At 41.3% G+C, this 12,948-nt stretch overlaps 1 protein-coding gene across 11 annotated transcripts in view; it reads left to right on the plus strand.

Moving 5' to 3' along the window:
- Window positions 1-500: 500 nt before the first annotated feature.
- The window catches only part of Unc80 (unc-80 subunit of NALCN channel complex), a 207,538-nt gene continuing 195,090 nt past the window's right edge, over window positions 501-12,948 (plus strand). For 8 of the 11 annotated variants that reach the window (XM_029478005.2, XM_029478013.2, XM_029478006.2 and 5 more), the window contains exons 1-4: window positions 501-1,161; window positions 2,078-2,126; window positions 4,591-4,747; window positions 5,846-6,147. In XM_029478005.2, coding sequence (XP_029333865.1) covers window positions 1,070-1,161; window positions 2,078-2,126; window positions 4,591-4,747; window positions 5,846-6,147 — 600 coding nt within the window. In that variant the 5' untranslated portion in view covers window positions 501-1,069. The remainder of the gene's footprint in view (window positions 1,162-2,077; window positions 2,127-4,590; window positions 4,748-5,845; window positions 6,148-12,948) is intronic. The other 3 variants (XM_029478023.2, XM_021162288.3, XM_021162296.3) reach the window with 1 other exon arrangement.

A 12,948-nucleotide genomic window follows, 5' to 3' on the forward strand; every position in this document is an offset into this window, starting at 1 on the left:
TGTTGTATGCTGTTTGATTTCTTTTGTTTTGAATGTTTGCAAATAGATAAATCTACAGCATTGGTTTTGAAGTCGGGCTGCGTCATCCAACCTCACCTCACCCCCACTTGCCTCAATGTTAGATGATACTTGTTAAAGGAATACAGCTATAAATTATGTGGACGTTTGATACACGGAAGGAAAATGGCAGCAGTGAGAACAAGATCACCAAAGTGCATTTATCGACCTATAAAAATAATGCTTCGTGTGATTCAAACGTTGCCTCGCAGTTTGCAACTAGTGAAAACCCACAGCTGGGTAGTTTGTCCCACCCTGCTTTAGTAAATCAAGCCTGGGAGACTTCTTCGCAGTTATCAGTAAAAACAAATTCTCACATAGGAAAACTTCTCAGTTTCCTCCCACTTGCCAAGCCAGCCTCCTGCCCTGATTTCATTTTCTAGCGATTCCCCCCTGCCTTCTTGCTAAACCCGAGATGGACTGCTGACCTCTTTGCAAGAGGTGCGAATGATGCCAGAGCTCTGCGGCTCTCCAAAGCTCCTCCTCCCCAGAGGTCGACAGTCCTTCCTTCGGACGCAGAGGTTGGGAAGCAGGACAGGGGACACTGCTGGGGTGCACTCCGAGAGGAGCAAGCAGAACCCTGGGTGCCGAAGAGGCCGCGTGGGGGACCGGCGTGCCCGTGCCATGCGGAGCGTGGACTCCCGCGGCCACCCCGCAGCTGCAGCCCCGGCCCCCGGCTCTGCTCCGCGGCTGGGCTGCCCGGCGCGGGCCGCTGTCCACAGTGGGAGGTGCTGAAAGCAGGGCGCGGGGGCGGCGGGCCGGCCGTCTGCTCCGAGCGCCCCCCTCCGCGCCGCGCCGCTCCTCCGGCCCTCCCCTCCTCCATCAGCCATGTTCCGCGCGCGGGGAGGGCTGGGGGAAGGGGCGAGAGCCGGGGGCCGGCGGCGAGGAGAGCCGCCTCTGCCTCGGGGAAGGAGGGGATGAGAGCTGGGGGGAGCAGCGCGACGAGGAGGCGGCGGCGGCCGGCGAGGAACCCGCGCTGGGTTCTGCGGTAGGACTCCCGGGAGCCACCATCATGGTGAAGAGGAAGAGCTCCGAGGGCCAGGAGCAGGACGGCGGCCGCGGCATCCCTCTGCCCATCCAGACCTTCCTGTGGCGGCAAACCAGGTGAGGGGCGCGGGGCAAGAGGTGGCGCTCGGGGGGTCGCCGGGTCGTCGCCACCGCAACCAACCCCGCCACTGAGGCCGCGCCGCAGCCTGCAGCTAGCAACGTCTCTAGGGTGGAAAGACAGCCCTCTGCACCCACTTAAAAGCACGCATGAAAAAATATAGATAGATCTCACTGAAGTTTTTGACAATAAGCAGATTGTCAGTTTTCTAATAAATATATACATTATTGAGGAGGTAGGGATGGGAGGGCAGAGAGCCTGGGCAGAGGGGGCGGGGTAATTGGGACTGGTTCCGCTTGCGCCTCCAATTCCCCCTCCATCTCCTGCTGTAATCCTTGCCTAGTGACCTGTTGTTTTCTAGCGTGTTTGGCATGTCTGCTGTGCCCACTTGTTAACCATGTTTGCTTGGATTCAGCCAGCCTCATCTTCATGGTTAAAGCCCCTGGGCAAAATGAATTTTGATAGATTTCTTTCACCTGGCCAGGCCTGACACCCCGGCCAATAAACAGTAAAGGGCTTTCTCGTTATTTTAGAAATTGAGTACATATAAAAATAAGACGCTGGGAATTATGACCCACATCCAAGCTCATTTTTCAGTTTGAAAGATAACTGCATGCACGGGGAATGCACCAATTCTGACCATGGGCAATTTAGAATTTTAATAGTTAAGAAAAAAGTCTTCAAAATAAGAGCGGCATGGGAAATTATGAAGAGCAAAGTCTTTTTCGTGTGTGTAATTAATGTGTAATAGCAAATGTTGTCAGCTATCCAATACCTGCTCATCAACAAGCGATACAGAAGCATGAGGTCTGAGTTTCATACCGCCATGCCCTGGTCATTGAAAAATATGTCATAGAGATGCCTTAAAAATAGTTTTGCTCATGTTTATAACAAAAACCTTTACTAATTTTTCAGTGCATTTTTGAGGCCTAAACTGGGGAAGCAATATGAAGCCTCTTGTGTGGTATGTGATTCTCACCATTTAATGATTATTTCCATATTCTCTCTGTGTGATAATTTACCCCGAGGAAAGACTGAATCCTATTAACGCCACAAGTTACTTCAACTGACAAATATCAGTGAGCATTTACCATGCAGCAGACATAGTTACATCCTGTTGGGGTAGGGCAAAGACATAAACAAAGCCCAGAGTTTACACACTAGCCAGAGGCAGAAAGAACACAGAAGACTACATACATAAAATACTTAATAAGATAGACGGTGAGACACACTGTGGAGAAAAGTAACAAAGTATATCAGAAGAGCTGTGGTGAGGGGGTTATTTTATAGACAGTGATTAGATAAGGCTTAATTGCTAATGTGATGCATGGGCAAAGACACAAGGTGTACAGGAAGACATCCCATATTGAGAGGAGAGCCAAGGAAACCACAAAGGACCTTAGCATCAAATGTGAATAAGTGTGAATCAAGTGTGAATACGCCAGTGTAATGGGAGTTATTGATGGAGCAGTAGAAGAGAAGGTGGAGAGAGAAGAACTAGGCTCAGGAGGGCCTTTTAGGGAAGATTAAAAATCAAATAGTTATTCAACAAAACAGGGACAATTATGTGCTGGTAATTCATGCAGTGAATGACTGTGGAGTACTTAAATAACTTAATAAGCAATTCTGTACTCTTATGTCTTGCATACATTCTGCGGGTCTGAAAGTGAATGATCTAAATCTTCATGAAAACAATGCTATCGGTATTAATACAGAATGAAGTGAACTCGTCCTGAGGTTGGAAAGAAATCCCATAGCCCTATAAGATCTATTTTGCAAACTGAGAAAATAAGACATGAAATCATGACGCAAGAGTGAAATGGATTTTAACAGACCCACAGATGGCTTTGGATCCTATTTAGTATAGTGGGAAAGTGTAAAGCTGTCCATTTCTAAGCTGCCAAACGTATGTGTAAGAAGCTGTGCGGATGATCCTCTAGTATGGACTTCTGAAGTATAAGATCCACAAACCATGGTACAAATCAACTGGAGAGTTAAGCACATGTGCACACAGGCACAGGCACATGGAGGCATTGGCTTTATTGAGCTGTCCCAAGGATGCTCTCAAACATGTCTTTCTTGTCATTATTGTCAGTGGAATTTCTTGTGTCAGAGTTATTACAATAACTTAACACCTCGAGCCCGTCCTTAAAGCATGCTGATACTTACTCAGCTTAAAATAGCCAAGACTTTTCTCTGTTCTTGGTAAAGAGATAGCTGATGTTTTTAAAGTGCTCACAAAATGCCAAGTAGTTATGTTTCACACATGGATAAGTAGATAAATAGGGGATGGGGAAAATCGATATCGATAAAGGGCAGAACTCTGGAGTTTCTTAAGCTATTAAAGGTTACATTAGCAACACGTAAGAAGAAATTGCATTAACTACCCAGTTCCCTGAGATGATGAGATTGAGCAATTCATCCTCTTTGACATATCTGTGTACCTATCATTTATAAAAGTTAGGGTTTTGTTGTTGTTGTTTTTGTTGTTGCTTTTTCTTTTTAAGTAAGAAAAGAAATAGTTCTCTTAGATAATACCTGTAACAATTCAAGTTTGCCAAATAGCTTAATAGTTACAAGTATACCTTAGAATATGCAGGGTTTATGTTAGAGCCCTCTACAAGACAATTGCACACGTGTCACAGGTAGTGACTGTGTTCCTATAGCTGGTCAGTACTGAAAACAAAACAAAGCAAAACGTGTATAGGTCAAACTTGTTTCTTGGAGTTTTCTTTACTCTTGACAAGGACAGAGAGTTTTTTTGAAACCCAAGGCAAAGGTGGCTCATTTGGGGCTGTTTCCCTCCTCTCTCTTCCTGGTTTAGTTAAGAACTTCCTTTAATGTATCATTGCTTTGAAGATAAAATGAGTCTGTGGCCCCAAATCAGATTTCCTGAACTAGTCTCCTATCACAGTTTACACCTGTTGAGTACACTGACATAAATTCCTTTTCTCAAGATACTTTCATGAAACACATTTTGATTTGGTCTAGAGCTGTGGGAGCTGCTTTGAATACTGAAGCAACATTTCAATAGCATAAATAATATGATATAAATATAATACTATATTATAAATATTATAATTTTATATATGTATGTTTATGTATATATAATGTAGCATATGAAATAAATATTATATTGTAAATAAATATAAAATATAATATATCTTGATAACAAATGGGTTGCTATGTGAAGAAGTATATTTTAACAGATATAAAAATAGAGATCATTTTAAGCCTACAAATTGACAACTGACAATGATTTATGGTTGACTCACTGCAGGTCAGTGTATGTCTGGCAATAGTAGGAGTGCTCCTTAAAAACTGAGTTCTATAATTATCTTTTGGTGTATGCAGTGTTTTAGCATTGCTTTTTTAAATAGTCTCCAATTCTTTATTTTGTATGCTTTTTTAAAAACTGAAATCTGCAGTCCTTTGAACGAGTGTTGGTGGAAAACAAGCTGCATGGCCTGTCCCCGGCCCTCTCTGAAGCCATCCAGAGCATTTCCAGATGGGAGCTAGTGCAGGCTGCCCTCCCTCATGTTCTCCACTGCACTGCAACTCTGCTATCAAACAGGAACAAACTAGGTGGGCAGTCTACATTGTTGAATTATGTTGTCCTTTATGTGCAATGTGTACAAGAACACATGCTTCATAGCTACTACCATCTGGGCACTGTGCATGCATTATCTCATAGAATCATAGAATTTCCTTCTTATCAATAGTATATCATTGCCATTTACAAAAGGTAATAGGCTTCTTTGTTTTTAACTTTGTATATGTGATTGTACTCTCCACATAGACGTTAAAATAACACCAGGAACATCAGGTTGGCTAAATATTCTGACCTAGTCTGTGATTTACTATTTATTTCCATTTTTTAATGCAACTGTGTTCATGACTTGACATATACTTCTAAGGCAGTGGTTTTCAACCTTCCTAAGGCTATCACCCCTTAAAACAGTTCCTCTTGTTGTAGTGACTCCAACCATTAAAATTATTGTTGTTGTTGTTACTTTGTAATTGTAATTTTGCTGCTATTATGAGTTACAATGTAAATATTTTTGGAGATAAGAGATTTGTCAAGTGGGTTGCAGCCCAGAAGTTGAAAACCACTGTCATAAGGCATTTCCTTGATTTCACTGCTCTTTTGGGGTCTCTCTCTCTCTCTCTGTGTGTGTGTGTGTGTGTGTGTGTGTGTGTGTGTGTGTGTCACACACAGAGAAAGAGAGAGAGAGAGAGAGAGAGAGAGTAAATGATTACTTCCAAATTGCTTTTCTCATCTAGTGATATGTGCTAGCCATCTCTCCTACATTAGAGGACTCACTTTTCATCTCATTCTCTCTGTATGTTTGTGTGTCTACTTTGATGTTACAAGGACCTTTCCAGGTCAGGTCTAAAATAGAATAGTTTTTATCTTTGTCTTCTATGCTTTTCACCATGATAAGACAGGCCATTTGGGAAAAACGTTTGTGAATCTGATGAAATATGGCAGCATGCTGTTCTGCAGAGATCTTAGCCAGGAAGAAAGAGCCCCAAATGGCAATAAGCCTTATAAATACCAGTTGCTTAAAGCTTGGAAGAATGCTAGAGAGAATAGATGAAACATTCTTCCAGACCAGAGTCATATCCACTATTCTGGGCACATAATTTACCTTTACCTGTCTGTGTGGTTGTCCCATGCAGGCCATCAAGATAAGTTGGGTGTTGCTGAGACAAAACTCCTTCATACCCTGCACTGGATGCTTCTTGAGGCCCCACAGGACTGCAACAATGATCAGTTTGGGGGTACAGACCGAGGCTCCAGCTGGGGTGGCAGCAGCAGCGCTTTCATCCACCAGATTGAAAACCAGGGTTCTCCGGGGCAGCCTTGCCGAAGCAGCTCCCATGATGAGGAAGAGAACAACCGAAGGAAGACCTTCCAGAACTCCATGGCTACCGTGGAGCTCTTTGTGTTTCTGTTTGCTCCTTTGGTGCATAGGATAAAGGTAAGGAGGAAGCTAAAGTTACCCATGGGATGCGATAGAAATGACTGAGAGTGAGCATCAAGGATAATTCCATATTTGTATGCCTATGTCTTTGAATGATCTTGCAGCAGCATGGTAACTTTTACTTCTACGTTAACCACTGAATATTGCTTAAGAGAAGCAAGCCTTCACATACACTTTATCTACTCAAAAATCTTCAGTGTGTTTACATATACTAGAAGATAGAGCTTCCCAAGTTAAACATGTTAATTTACATTCACCATGATGTATGGCTTAAATTCTTTTCTTGGTTTATCAGCTTTGTCTCTCCTGGCCACCTCAGGGTGAAGCTCTGGGAGTGACGGGAGTGACAGGAGCCATTCCATGACAATGCTCTTGCTATTTGTTCTGCATGCCTTTCCCTCCTTTCTTCCTCTCATGGCCCTTTAAATTCAACTTCAGTGTCACCATTTCTGAGAAGCTTTTTCTTGGACCTTCTCCATGTAGATACAGTCACCAGCTTCTCTCTATTCCCATAGACTTTTGCAACTACCTGCATTATAATACAGTTTCTGGAGCAGAAGCTTCAATTCTTACGTGCTAACACCTTTGACAGTGATATAAAGTAATTGAAATTTTATTTTCAAATATTTTAAATGCATACAATAGAAAACAAGGATTGTATATTATTGCAAGAATGTTAACTTTCTAGATGTATGAGCCTGGTTATAGCAAGTTTTTCCTCATATTTCATTTGCATAAAATCATAGGTACCTCCAACACTGTTAAATATATGCAAAAGCATACATATTGAATTCCATTATATGCTTAGCTGTTCTTCACCATTATAACCCTAATGAATAGCTATGCTAGTAAGCAATGAATATACAAAGATGGATGGGATCATTGACAATTTCTGTGACGCACTGAATGACTATCAACTTCAATTTTCTTTAAAAACCAAAAGTTTATTGTTAAACTCACTACTATTTTTTTATGCTGACCAATCAAATTGTTTTAAAAGCTTTAGCTTTCTAATACTAAAAGTCGTTTATAAGAGTCACTGAAGGGAAAGCATGCCTTTTTTTTTAACCTTTGCAAATCATTTTCTTTTTTTTTATTTATTAGGTATTTTCGTCATTTACATTTCCAATGCTATCCCAAAAGACCCCCATAGCCTCCCCCCCCCCACTCCCCTACCCACCCACTCCCACTTCTTGACCCTGGCATTCTCCTGTACTGAGGCATATAAAGTTTGCAAGACCAATGGGCCTCTCTTTCCACTGATGGTGGACTAGGCCATCTTCTGATACATATGCAGCTAGAGACACGAGCTCTGGGGGGGTACTGGTTAGTTCATATTGTTGTTCCACCTATAGGATTGCAGACCCCTTTATCACCTTGGGTACTTTTTCTAGCTCCTCCATTGGGGGCCCTGTGATCCATCCAATAGCTGACTGTGAGCATCCACTTCTGTGTTTGCTAGGCCCTGGCATAGCCTCACAAGAGACAGCTATATCAGGGTCCTTTCAGCAAAATCTTGCTAGTGTATGCAATGGTGTCAGCATTTGGAGGCTGATTATGGGATGGATCCCTGGGTACGGCAGTCTCTAGATGGTCCATCCTTTTGTCTCAGCTCCAAACTTTGTCTCTGTAACTCCTTCCATGGGTGTTTTTGCTTTATATAACCTGTCAGTCCTGACCTCTGCTCACCTCTTCAGCCTCATTTCCCTCTGTTCACTAACCTTCAGGATTTCTGAAGGCTATGAGATGGCTGTGGGGTGTTTGTTTGTTTGTTTGTTTGTTGTTTTGGATCATCTTCTGGTAACATCTTGGGTGTTACCAGATCCTGGTACATCCTCAGATGCCATAAACTCATTCTTACATTCAGTTCTCTGAACTATTTTCCTTTTTTCCTTGTACACGGGGAATTGTTATACTTGCTTTAAGACATCTTTAATGGCTACTCCTGTCACTTGAACAGAGATTCCCAGTGAAGGACTGCTGGGCTGCTGTTTTTCTAGGATACAACTAGATTTCTAGTGTCCACATGAGTGCATGGTTCTCAATACGTGTTGTTTCTTTGTTGGTTTGTTTGTTTTTTAACTATCTCACTGAGAACACCCTTAATGTTACCAGAAACTGATCCAAAACAAAAAACAAACAAACAAAAACTCCACAGCCATTGTGTGTGGATACATGGTCCTTAAGGATGAAGAGGACAAGGGAAATAGACCCTTAAAAAAAATCCCATAGAGATGTCCAAGTGTCAATAAATAACATATGAATTGGAGAAAAAGGTGCATCCACAATGGCTGTAGTGTTATTTGGAAGACATGCCTGAGAGTTCAAGTCTTGAAAACAAATGACATTACATTATGAATTCAGTGCCTAGCAATGCCTGCCATATGACACTCAGTAATCCCCCTTTAAGTCTATGTTTTATCAAGTATAAGTTGTACATAAAAACAAATCTGAGAGCATTCTGAGGATAAACAACATACAGTATTCTATCTAAAACATAGAAAGCCATTAACAAGGCTTTGTTGTTTGACTGTGAGTATTTTATTGTAACTAGTATTTTGTATTAATGGAAGAGAGTACTAAGTGCTTTTTTTTATTTTTAATATTTTTATTAGTATTTTCCTCAATTACATTTCCAATGCTATCCCAAAAGTCCCCCATACCCCCCCCCACTTCCCTACCCACCCATTCCCATTCTTTTGGCCCTGGCATTCCCCTGCATTGGGGCATATAAAGTTTGCAAGTCCAATGGGCCTCTCTTTCCAGTGATGGCCGACTAGGCCATCTTTCGATACATATGCAGCTAGAGACAAGAGCTCCAGGGTACTGGCTAGTTCATCATGTTATTAAGTGCTTTTTAAGTAGATACTGACAGAATAGGAAGCCCCCCTGGAAACGTTCCAAATTTTTGCAAGAGCCAAAGAATGGGGCACTTACTAAGGGATCAGTATATAAGGACAGTATGTAGTAACAGAACCATTGTAAGTAACTATTAGCTATATTGCTAGAATAATTGATGTATATCATTTTTATTGTTGTTTTCTAGAGAATATAAAACTACAATTATTAAGTCAATAAATATGCCTACAAGGCTTTCTGTGTTTGAGAGTGATTTTTTTTCTAAGTCACTGGAAAAAATAGATTAGTATTTCTTGGTGTTGACATTGTTGGCATTGGGGCACAATAATCCTGTTTCTTGATACTACCCCATAAATTGCAGAATGCTTAATACTGACCTGCTAAGTGTCAGTTATTCTCTACCTCCCTGAATTGTGACAATAACTCCAGAGGTCACCAAATGTCCCCAGTTCTATGGGTGGTAGGAAATTCATCTTGACTGAGACGAACACCCTAGATCTCTCATTTGCCTACTAGCTATAGGGTTGTGTTGAGGTCTATTTTCTCCCATATCCTTCCTGACCATTCTGGCAGTTGGCAGAACTATTTAGCCATTTATTATTCAAACTCCAGCCCAGAACAAGATAAAAGGCTATCTCTTCACTCCATCTCCATGAGCTGTAAACGTGTGGGTGTTATTGTTTGGTTGTTTGGTTATTTGGTTGTTTGGTTGGTTGGCTCTCAGGTTTTGGTTTTTGTGTTGGGCTTTGTTTTGCTTTTCCCATGGCCTTCCTGATGGAGGTCCTGCTGCCTGGAATGCTTGTAGTCTACCCCTCTGCCTAGAAAACAGTCCATCATCTAGCATCAGAATCAATCTTTACTCTTCTCTATTTCAGTAATACTGTCGGGGCAGATATAGTGTTGTAATTAGCTCGTTTACTGTCATCTCTTTCTAAGTCATTCTTTTACTAGTTTGTGAATGGTTTGAAGGTATAAATGATAGGTGCACCTATGAAAACTAACATAGCATATGTGCTTAGAAGATAGTATATATTGAATGAATTCACAAATTACCATTACTCATTTTTTTTAGATACAGTCACTATCTACTTTTCTATTCCTTTAATTTATGATTTGCCCAAATATTTCACCTAAAATCATTAATCTAAAAATTCTGGCAAACATATCTGAATTTTATACTAAATTTAGTAAGTGAAAACAAAATTCATTTTTTAAACTATAAAGTCTTTTATTAACCCTTATTTTTGAAGGAATATTTCTTGGGTGCTTACTATATATAAGGCACTATTTAAAGTCTTGGAGAAATGGTGGAAGATAAATCCAATTACAAGGCTTCAAATGCATTTGAACAAAACCCATGTGTAAAGTACAATTTTAATTTAATTTAATTTAATTTAATTTGGTTTTTCGAGGCAGGGTTTCTCTGTATAGCCCTGGCTGTCCTGGAACTTACTTTGTAGACCAGGCTGGCCTCGAACTCAGAAATCCACCTGCCTCTGCCTCCCAAGTGCTGGGATTAAAAGCATGTGCCACCACCACCCAGCAGTATAATTTTTTTTAAAAAATGCTACTTGCTGACTTAATACAAGTGCTTAATAATATCACAGGAATGAGATCTCAGTGGAATAGACAAAAAAAAAAAAACACTCAAAATTTGGAGAGTCAGATTCTGTCCATGTTTAATCATCTGTTTTCCACTCGCAGGAACCCCTAAATTTTCCTTCTCCTCCACTATTTAAATGATATTTTAAAAGTTTTCTCCAGAAACCAAGTTTCTGGTTGTGTGTGTGCATTCATAGCACACATGAAACACCTGGGAGAGGGAGACTAAGGTGGCAGGGTCTTTGCATTCCAACAATTTAAGATATTTTGAAAGTAGCCCACTAACATAAGAGGAAGATACAAGTATGGCAGGTATTAAAAAATGAAGAGTGATTTGGAATAGAAATACATCCACTTAACCCATGGAAACACATGGGTGTTCAGGAGGAAGTCCTCAGAGGAAGGTCTAGCTTATCTTCAGAAATTATCAATTTATTTAGTTGAGTATGTAACAAATACAACAACATGGTGGCAGTACCTGTCTGCTGAAGGCTGGGTGTCACACACAGATGTTGGATGTTAAAGATTAGGATTTTAGCAAAAGACTTGAGTATTTCCTGGTGCCATTTCCACTAGAATCTTTAAGTTGCGTTCTCCTCCCACCTCATCCTCTTCCCTTCCTCATTCCTACTAGTGTTATAATTTGGGCGTTTTGAGACTCATGCTGTAAGTAAAAGAAACTGGCTTTGATTGCCTAGGTAACCATGCATGACCTTGAAATTCTCATTTTCTTGCCTTTACTTCTTAGCCGGCTAGGCCTGACTGCAGTTGTGGGCCATTATTGTGGCTCCCACTAGGATTTTGTTCATGTTCAGATTATGTATAAGAAATATGAAAAAGGATGCTATTTGGAACTTAGGCATCATTAAAACTGGGTCAACCCAGGTTTGACTCATTGTATTTCTGAAGATACATCTGGAAGACTTTATTTAATGCTGATTCTCTTTGTGCTAGATGCTGTGTCTACCATCCATTTCAAGGGACAGCAGCGATCAGACCTTTCTAGTTTCTCTCAGTCTCTTTTTTGGTGGTGTTGTTTTTGTTTGTTTGTTTTGTTTTGTTTTCGAGACAGGGTTTCTCTGTATAGCCCTGACTGTCCTGGAACTCACTTTGGAGACCAGGCTGGCCTCGAACTCATAATTCTGCCTGCCTCTGCCTCCTGAGTGCTGGGATTAAAGGTGTGCACCACCACGCCTGGCCTTCTAGTTGCTCTCTTAAGTATCTGTTATGTAATGCCAAGTGGTAGCTCAACCACAGCAGCCCTGCTTTCAAAATCTCACCACCTCCATTTCATTCAGCTCATCTTTATAAATGGCAGAACCCAAAGTCCCAGTTGCCCTCATTTCTCATATTCTATTACCAATCACTTAGTAAGTTCTGTTACTGTGTCTCCAAAATGCACTCAGAATTATAATTTTTCTCTCTGCTAACATTCCAATCTAATCATGTCTCATATAAGTGATAGCAATGGCCCTATAAATTGTCTCTTACTTCAGAACTTCCCCTTTCAGATTATTCTTAATGACTTGATTGAACTTACTATGCATATATCCTCTGTGACGTAAACATTCTGGTGCTTCCTCTCTTCTCCAGGTCCTGCTGAAGCCTCTGTCCTATTAGTTGACACTTCTCTCATGCTTGATGGCTTTCTCAGTTGTTTGTTTTTCCATTCTTCTCTCAGTCTCTTTATTCTAGGCATGTAGTTCATTTTTTTTCCTTTTTTCAATTTTTATTAGCTATTTTCGTCATTTACATTTCAAATGCTATCCGAAAGGTCCCCTATAACCTCCCCCAACCCTGCTGCCCTATCCACCCACTCCCACTTCTTGGCCCTGGCATTTCCCTGTACTGGGACATATAAAGTTTGCTAGACCAAGGGGCCTCTCTTCCCAATGATGGCCGACTAGGCCATCTTCTGCTACATATGCAGCTAGAGACATGAGCTCTGGGGTACTGGTGAGTTCCTATTGTTGTTCCACCTATAGGGTTGCAGACCTCTTTATCACCTTGGGTACTTTCTCTAGCTCCTCAATTGGGGCCCTTGTGTTCCCTCCAATAGCTTACTGTGAGCATCCACTTCTGTGTTTGCCAGGCACTGGCATAACCTCACAAGAGACAGATATATCAGGGTCCTTTCAGCAAAATCTTGCTGACGTATGCAATAGTGTCTGTGTTTGGTGGATGATTATGGGATGGATCCCTGGGTAGGGCAGTCTCTGGATGGTCCATCCTTTTGTCTCAGCTCCAAACTTTGTCTCTGTAACTCCTTCCATGGGTGTTTTGTTCCCAATTCTAAGAGGGGGTACAGTGTCCACACTTTGGTCTTTCTTCATCTTG

The sequence above is a fragment of the Mus caroli genome, unplaced genomic scaffold (genome assembly GCF_978045245.1).
Source record: "Mus caroli unplaced genomic scaffold, Mus_caroli_1 scaffold_1, whole genome shotgun sequence".
NCBI classification, from domain to species: domain Eukaryota; kingdom Metazoa; phylum Chordata; class Mammalia; order Rodentia; family Muridae; genus Mus; species Mus caroli.